Source organism: Sabethes cyaneus, chromosome 2 (genome assembly GCF_943734655.1).
Source record: "Sabethes cyaneus chromosome 2, idSabCyanKW18_F2, whole genome shotgun sequence".
NCBI lineage: Eukaryota > Metazoa > Arthropoda > Insecta > Diptera > Culicidae > Sabethes > Sabethes cyaneus.
The window spans coordinates 195,238,496-195,247,918 of record NC_071354.1 but is presented as its reverse complement, the minus strand read 5'-3'; the positions used below and the strand labels follow the sequence as shown (position 1 = coordinate 195,247,918).

Sequence of the window (9,423 nt, the reverse complement as noted above, 5' to 3'; positions counted from 1 at the left end):
GGAACGCTCCACAACGGAGAATATGTTCACCTTCCAACAGAATCAGTATAGATCTAACCTAACCTAACCTAACCTAATCTAAATCTAACCTGCTAACTACACAGATAATCAATAAGCATTAACATAAGCAGTAAATCAACCGTTTATTAGCATATCTGGCATTTTATACAGCATGTTGCTGTTTATTAACTTTTTGGCTGCATGGCTGTTAATAGGTTATAGCTGTATAGGTTATATTGGCATCCAAAAATCTATTTAAATTCTTCTTGTCGGTGATTAGCTGCAAATAAGCATTGTCAGTACTATAAGAGGGTTAGCCATATATTTCGTCAAAGTAGTTTTTAAAGAGCATTTATTGCCTTTCATTTGAATTGCATTGGTTATGCTAATTGGTTGCCTGGGTAATATGTTCATTGCCTTTAAGCATGACCAAATATCCTACGCATTGCGTAACCAGCAGAGGTTCCTGTATAAGACACTAATATTCGCTGTGGTACTCTTCGGTAGACGGTAGACGGTAGACGTTGAAGGTAACTCACTGAGGAGTATTTTTAAACGCAATACCCTGTGAACAATTGTTGATAACAAATTAGACGAAGGAGTGTGGCACAAGACTCTTGTTCTCTTAGGAAGTCGGAACTCGGAAGGACCACGACAATAGATTCCAGTTCCTGGTTGAATCACTGGGACTTTTCGGGACTGAGCTCCGAAGGCCTCTTTTATAGCTAGCTCGAGCGTGGGGTCCGGAAGCTCAAGATTGGTTCTGAGACAAAGTGAAGCCAATCGGAAGTCTAAAAACGGTCTTTCAATAATTATTTGATTAACCTTACTGTATAACTGGACAACTGGGGCGTCCTGCTGGCACTGGGTTTGTCGGTGTCGAATCGGGTAGTATCTGGCTCTGCTGCCTCTTCTTCGCTGCGTTGCTGGTGCTATCGTTTCGGGTGGTAATGCTTGGTCGCTAGTTTCGTGATAATGCTACTGCCGAACGTTCGATTGGATGACAGTATGTGGGCCCATTTTTTGATTTAACTTCGCGTTACTACCGCTGACGTGCACTCGGTTCGGATGAAAAATGTTAATTGAAAACGATGTAGAAATCTATTTGTTTTGTATGAATGACTCTAATGACAGCGCATTCCGATGATATCGTATCCAATCCTAAAAAATTACCCTGTGAAATTGAACTATTTGTGATACCGAGTTGTACGTAAACAAAATCCAATCGTAATCGTATTAATCACCTCATTCAAAAAAAATTGTTGTGTCAAGTAGAGTGATCTTCACGGTTGATCGAACTCGCGTGTATTGTTCGGCATGATATTAGCCGGGAAGATATACCGCCGCCGCCGGTCGCTATTTTTGCCATAAACAGATCGACCCAGCGTCTCCACCGGGCGTTCCAAGCGTTGTGGGTTGGCACGGTCCCAACGAGCCGTCCCGTCGCGCTTGCCATGCCGTGAATCATCACAATATGCTATTCGGCAGCGGAACCATCAGCCACGGTACCACTGCGCTGCCGTAACCTAGGAAACGAATCATAATATATCTACCTGGCAGCGAACGTGCTCACGTTTCCGAAGCACTATAGGTAAGCAGATGTATTGTCTCAAGCCGCGGCCGCGGCTGATAGCAATAGCACCCGCGAAAAATGAGCAGCGAATTCGAATCGAAGCAGAATAGAATCAAAACAAAATCCCAACCAACTGCAGGCCACGAGCCATAGTCGTTCCGACGCTCTCGTCCGTAGCAGTTCAAGTTCAGCGGCCAAACGGGAACGTACCAACGTAGTCAAAGTTTTCAAAATAGTTTCGGTTCCGACTGGTGCTTCTAAGCGTGGCAAGTTCAAAAGCATTCTGACCGTCAGCTGATTCGGAAGTTCTTCAGTTCGCTCTGCTTGGCGAAGAGCCGAAAACTTTCAATTTCGTTATTATTCTCGTTTCTTCCTTCAAGGTATGTAACAGTGAAAGTGATAAAAGTGCGCGAAAGTGAATTCTGATAAATAAAGAACGATATAAATAGAAAAAAATGCAATTGAAAATACGACGCAATAGAACCGTTCTCGAAAATTTCGCCGATTAATATATTAATATATTGCTTTTGTTTTGTGACCCGCTGTTAAATCGATAAATTACACTATCATTTTTTTGACCGAATAGTTTTGTAAGAATAAGTCTCTTATTCTCCCCCCGCCGACGAAACTCGCCCTCTTCAATTGCCCTGTACTGCTTCGGATGGCACCCTTAGTTCGCAGCACAAGCACGATGTCACTCGTTCCGGTTCAGTACCGCAGCTGGTGGGACGACTGGGATTTACCGCTGTACACCAGAGTACTGGAGAAGTCCATAACCCAGGAGGTGCTGGGGGATGATCCGTTCCTCTGGCGTCACCCACCGCTTCCACCGCTACGGTGGTCAAGTTTGTGGCGTCCGTGGAAATATCTGAGCCTGCGAGACGTCGGCTCCCGGGTGGACACGGATCGGGAAAAATTCACTATCGAAGTGGACGTTCATCAGTTTGCACCACACGAGGTTACCGTTAGGAAAACGGACAAATACGTAACCATCGAGGGAAAGCACGAGGAAAAGCGCGATGAGCTAGGCTATGTCGCAAGACAGTTTTCTCGGCGCTATCTGATTCCAAGTAAGTAGATGCTGTGCTTCCTACAGTTTCTTAATTTTTCGTTCGCAATTCAAAATTTCAATTTTGAATTGAAATCTTACCATACGTAATCTGGTGATAAGAACAGAAATCATTCAAAATACATGTTTTTGGTTAAAAATGATGCAAATCTTTCAAATTGCGGACTTTTATGGGCTACAAAAATGATGGTTTCTATTTGTGTTTCAATAAATAGAAACTTGTGTCCAAGCCATAAATCCTTTATTTAGCCATTGACAACGATTGCTATTAATCTTAACAAATAATAGTGATCGGAGAAACAGAGAAGAGATAGTTCTAGTGCAAATAATTTTCAAGTGTCTCAACTCGGATAGAAATGCATAACGAATATTAATGTAAAAATAATACGATTACTGTTTTTAGGAAAACTTTTTTCCTTAAATATGCCTATTTTGCAATGTATGGAAGAATTGTAGATCATATATATCTATCTTCAAAAAAAATTTCATCCATTTCTAAGATGGCCTTCTTCGGAAAATCGATTTTTAGTTTTCAAATGCTTTTTTTAGTGAGAAATTATTTTTAATTAATATTAAGATAATATAATATTATCTGAGACACGACAACAAAAACTTTATTTGAAACTTTGACACCATATAAACAAACTACCCACAAATTCTAAAAAGTTAAGCTTACATCGTCACGTGCAATGATCTATACTACCACCCCACCAATCGGACAAATACATGGCCGAATTATCGAATTTTAACTCGACAAACCGACAGACAGTGTACGTAAAATACTCCGAAAATTTTCAAAAAGATTTGTCTAAATATTTATTAATTGAAAACGTCAGTTTATCGAAAAGAGCGACAAAGAATTGAGGTGCTGACCAAATTAAGCGTAAAAATAGGAGCACCATTTAATATTTCCATTTAGTTGGACGGAGTACCATCTTGACTCAAACGGAGACACCTCAAGAAAGCAGCATCCGATTGAAACAAGCCAAGAATTCCTCTCCATTGTACTCGGTCCTGGGCTACTCGTCGCCAATTCGTTGCGCGTCTCGGCACACGCAAGTCGGCTTCCACCTGGTCAAGCCATCTAGCACGTTGGGCCCTGTCTATTGGGTCTACTCCTGGTGCCGGTGGGGTTCTTGAAGAGAACGAATTTCACTGCACAGTCGTCCGGCATCCTTGCGACGTGACCGACCCACCGTAATCTTCCAACTTTCGCCAGGTGTACGACGGGAATCTCTCCAAGCAGTGCCTGTAGCTCGTAATTCAGACGCCTCCGCCACTCTCCGTTTTCCGTTTGTACTCCGCCAAAAATAGTCTGCAACACCTTTCGTTCAAATACGGCTAGTGCACGTATGTCCTCCGTAAGCAAAGTTACTGTCTCAAGTCCGTAAAGGACTACCGGTCTGATTAGCGTTTTGTACATCGTCAGCTTTGTGCGGCGCCGCACTGTGGGATGAAACCCAAATCTAGGTGGACAAAAGTAATTACGCTGAAACCGTCAGTCCTAGGTATATAGTATTTTCGGAGAAAATTTGTTATTTTAGCTTTCGCATTTTTTGCTATATATGACATTAGGGTGGCCATCATAGTAAGCGAGTGCAAAACATAAACTTTTTTATGGCTTAAGTTAGCTGAATAAAATGTTCAGCAAAGTTGAAGAACATTAAATTTTGAGTAACTTTGCTAAAAAAATGAAAGTTCTGTCTCTTATGGATGATGGACTGGACCTTTTTAAGGTTTTTGGGTCGGGACCTAAAAAATCCGTTTTTTCTTTATATCTCCTTTGATGTTTATTTCTCACAAATCATACCTTCTGAGCACTTTCACATCCAATGAAAACGCACCGGCCGAATAAACATTTGCAATATATCTCTGATATTTTGCAAATGTTAATACAGACAAGAAACTAATTTTAAATATTTCTTTGATTAGAAATAATTAAAATTATTTCCAGGAGTCCTTTATTGAGGCTGTGTTGGTATTAATAAGAATAATAAGAATAAGAATACATTTTGGTTTGACATCGATCTGTTACTTTAAAACAAAATGGCATCCAAAAATCTACAAGTGTTGTACAAAATACAAAAGCGCGAGTAACGGAAGGTTAAATTGCTCCATCCTATCAACCATAAGAGATACAACTTTCATTTCTTTAGCAAAGTTACTCATAACTTAATGTTCTTTAACTTTGCTGAACATTTTATTCAACTAACTTAAGCCATAAAAAAGTTTATGTTTTGCACTCGCTTACTATGCTGGTCACCCTAATGTCATGAGCACCACAAATGCGGAAGTTAAAATAACAAATTTTCTCCGAAGATACTATTTACCTGTGACTAACGGTTTTAGCGTAATTACTTTTGTTCACCGAGATTCGGATTTCATCTCACATTGCGGAGAGAAAAGTAGGCTCGATTTCCAGCTCGAATGCGTCGTTGGATCTCCTTACTCGTATTATTTATTGTCGACGGTGAGCAAAGATTCCAAATATACGAACTCATTAACCATTTCCAGTTCATCGCCGTCAATAGTCATTGTCCGCGGGAGGCAAACGTTACTTTCTCTGAAGCTTCTTCCTACCATATATTTGGTTTTCGACGCCTATCCTCCTAGCCTCCGTTTTTAGTCTGACGTAGATTGCCTCCGCCGTCCCAGGTTTCTAGTAATGATGTCGAGGGCGTCTGTGAAGGTTAGGAATTGGCTACTCTTGCTGAAGATCGTTTTTCTCGTTTCGATGCCCGCTAGTCGAATCACTCCTTCAATAGCGATATTGAATAACATACAGGCCAGTCCATCCCCTTGCCGCAACCCTCTGCTCGATTCGAAAGGACTCAAGAGTGCCCCCGAAACGCGCACATCACTCGCTCCAGAGTAGCTTTGATCAGCCGCGTCAGTTTGTCCGTAAAACCGTACTCGTGCATTATCTGCCATAGCTGTTCTCGTTCAACTGTATCGTATGCTGCCCTGAAATCCACGAAAATATGATGCGTGGACACGTTGTACTCTCGAAATTTCTGGAGGATTTGTCGAAGAGTAAAAATTTGATCCGTAGCAGTACGGGCCCCCATAAAGTCCGCCTGATACTTCCATACGCATTCTCTTGCTATTGGAAATAGACGACGCAACAAAATCTGGGAAAGCACCTTGTAAGCGGTGTTGATCAACGTGATGCCGCGGTAGTTACAACTTACAGCAATCTAGTCAGTCGTCCTTTTTGTAGATGAGACAGACTACACTTTCCATCCACTCCTCCGGTAGTTTCTCTTCGTCCCAAATCCTAGAAATTATCCAATGAAGTGCCGTTGCTAGCGGTAAATAAGGGCGCCAGTATCTGCCAAATGACGTCACTTTAATTTGGTCTATAGCTTATCTAAAACGAAGCTAAACGCCATTTTTGACAGTGCAATTTTTCTTCCAAAGGGCTCTTAAGGGCACTATTTCAAAAGCAGAGAAAAATTTATATAGAAATTAACCTAAAATTAATAAAATGGAATATAACTTAATCGATATTTGGTCAGTTTTTAAGACCAAACCTTGTGTTTTTAGTCTTGACCTTGAAATGCGGTCAGGCATATATTAATATTTTTTGAAACGGTGGTTCTACAATTGATGAAGGGACGGTAGGGGAAAGTAATGAAGAATTTTTGAATAAAGGGGAAAGAATGGAAAGGTGAGGCGGGAGGGCACTGGTAGCTACGCTTAATAAGTTGTCGTTGTGACTCCTACCTTTTGTCCAAAAATTGACCGTCCCTTCATCAATTGTAGAACCACCATTTCAGTTTTTAAGAAAAGATTTTCAGCATCACGGAGAATCTTGAATGCTTTCCGGAGGAGTTGACTACTCTCTCTCTCTTACCCGTTCCTCTTCGGAAAATTTTAGACCTGTATTTTTTATTGTTCGATCTGGGTGCCCTTTTATGCGTAATATAATTTTTGTCAACATTTCTTTCTTAAAAAATCCATAGCACTTGAACCAACGGTAATACCAAATATAGAAGGCGTTATAAAAGGATATTCTTTTATCTTTATTATTCTTTGAACCACCCTAAAATGCATTTTTTTACAATATATTTATTGGAAAATTGAACCTTGTGACCTAAACAAAACTGAAAATATTTTTTTTTTTCAATAAAACTTTCTGAACTATCATAATGATTTAAAATAAAAGTCCTCCAGACTTTGAAAGACAAATTTAAAATTTACGGTCCGAAAGCAAAAGTCAGTAGGATCGTTGCACTAGCCCCGTAGTTGTCCTGTACTCTAAAAACCAGCTGCAAAGTGTGACGATAAAGTAGGGTCAAGCTCTTAAGAACGTTTATACCCACGACCTTGCTTTTTATCCGGTAGCAAATAAAACTAGCAAAAAATTCTAACGTGACATATTTTTCTTTTCGTTTTTTTATCCCAAATTTGAAGTGATACAAAATTAGTTTAAGATATTATTTTCGGCCCATTTAAAATAAGTTTTAACATTTGGTCAAGCTTCATATGGAGGCGTGCCACTGTGCGTCGTAGAAAATTCGCCTGCGACCCACAAATTAATCAGGAAACAGCCAAAAATTCATCATTCGACGGTGTCCTACGTGGTGAAGTCATTCAAGTAGGCCCAGACGACCCAGCGGAGGTTACGCAGTGGCAGAAATCTGAAGACAGCTGACCTGGTGAAGGAAGTTGAGTTTGTTCAAGTGTTAGCCAAAACTTTCGTTCCGCGATGTGATGAAGCAGGCGAATATGTTCATCTGGTTTGTCCATTAAACATGCCGGCCTGGACGTCTTCAAGGTTCTGCAGGTACCGAACCGGAATGACAAATAAAACATGATGACCAAAACCCGCGCCAGGGATATGTACCAAAAGTGGCTCACGAAACCGAAGCGCGTTGTGATGAACGATAAAAGAGTTACATCAAGGCGGATAACTGCCGCTGTTTTATGGTTAGGGTAGGTCGTTTCTGTGGAATAATGGAATAATAAGGAGGACAAATTGGGTCCCAGTTGGCCTCGAGGTATTATGCTGGCCTACTAAGCCAGTCGTCGTAAATTCGAATCTCGGCTAGGAGAGGCTGTTAGAGTCAATAGGCCCTGTAATTGTTCTGCACTCTAACAGCTGGCTGCGAAGTCTGTCATATAAAAACAGAAGGTCAAGTTTCGATAACAGAATGTAGCATCTAGGCTTTGCTTTAAGGAGGGCAAATTCGCCAAAAAGTTCTTAGTTTGGTAGGCCTTTTGTGCCTCCAGAAACGCCTGCTGCCCTTTTCGCGGTCTCACTGAAGCGAAATGCTGTTTTTGCCGTATCTACATGCTGGTTTCGAAGAACATTTCGTATACTATGGTGCGTTCTAACAGTCCAATTTACAATGTTTGTGCAGTATTTCGGCTGGTATGGCCCCCATACTGGTCCGAATGTTGTGTTCGAGATATTGAATTGAAGCTAGTTTATTGAACGTACCGTATTGAAGATTGAACGTACCCCCACAAAAATATTCTATAATATATGATAGCGCTGACCATAACTGACCACCATAGTAATTATACGACGGCTCTTCATTTTGGTGAAAGATAAACAGATCATAAATAGCTTTGGTACATACCCAATCACCCACAGAGATAGTTATATCTGCTTAAGTATATGAAGATATTCCTAATTTTATTCTTATAGAACGTTCATTCAACTTTTTCGCCATCTTTTAAATCACAGTACGGGCTGTCCGGTTGCCCGTGAGTAGCAGCTTAAAACGTCAATTTTTTTGACCAAATCTGTGAAAATCTTCAATCTAATATCAACTCAAAATATTTAAAAGCCCATCAAAACGTTACCTACCAATCATTTATTTTTTCTACTGTTTTTATTCTCCGACACAGTTGGATACGATGCAAACCTGATCATCTCATCGCTCTCCTCGGACCGAGTGCTCACCGTTACTGCCCCTAGAATCGGTCTGCCCGCACCAAAGGTGGAAAAATACGTCCCAATTTGGCACACCGGAAAACCTGCCATCGAGGATAAGAAGTAATCTCGAACAGCGAGCGAACAGAGTAGCGAATACTTATCAAACCGAAATCTGCCATGGCTGCTGTCTGATCGAAAGCATCTGAGCCAAATTTAGAAAAAAAAAAACAAAACAAAAAAATGAAAATGCCTTCACTGGTGTATCGATAGACTAGAATTTCGAACTCTCTGTCCTTGCACTGTTGATTTCAATGTCGTCGAATTGCAGTTGGAATTGTTCATGAACATTTTCGTATTTTATTTTTAATTTTAGTTTTGTGATTGGATTTTATTTGCCCTAAGTTATTGCGGCACCTTCAAAACGAGCACGACACTCACCTTCAAACGCGACAAGCACCTAGCGCGCAAACGACGTGATTGCAGCACGATAAAACGCTCTCCACTTGCATAGTATTCGAAAAAAAGGAATTGTTATCGTATGGAGTCTCCGAAGCCACTTTGTGATACACTTTATGCTAGCAAAATTCACATCATGGCAGCACACTAATACCTACCAAAGATTATCATCTACCTACTCAGATTAGTAGCATATTCGAAGTATGGACCTAAATGCGAAATCCAGGTTCTAGTAGATTACAAACCGCCATTACTAATATAATTCACCTAGTGACGTGTTGTTTCAGTAATTCGTTGATTGTTTGGAAATAAATAAAAAAATTATCTGTTCGAAAACGTCTTTAATTCTTTAATTTACTTATCGTTATTTAGGAAAAACTTGATTCCAGTATATTCTAGCAACATAGTAATATCAATAAACGAAAACATAAAATTGGT

The 9,423-nt window shown here is 40.4% G+C and overlaps 1 protein-coding gene across 1 annotated transcript; it reads left to right on the top strand.

Moving 5' to 3' along the window:
* The first annotated feature begins 2,234 nt into the window (after nucleotides 1–2,234).
* On the top strand, nucleotides 2,235–8,930 carry LOC128736511 (protein lethal(2)essential for life-like). Its single transcript, XM_053830995.1, has 3 exons — nucleotides 2,235–2,643; nucleotides 8,502–8,649; nucleotides 8,903–8,930. Exons 1-3 carry the CDS (start codon nucleotides 2,235–2,237, stop codon nucleotides 8,928–8,930), a joined length of 585 nt encoding a protein of 194 aa, XP_053686970.1.
* Nucleotides 8,931–9,423: the final 493 nt, after the last annotated feature.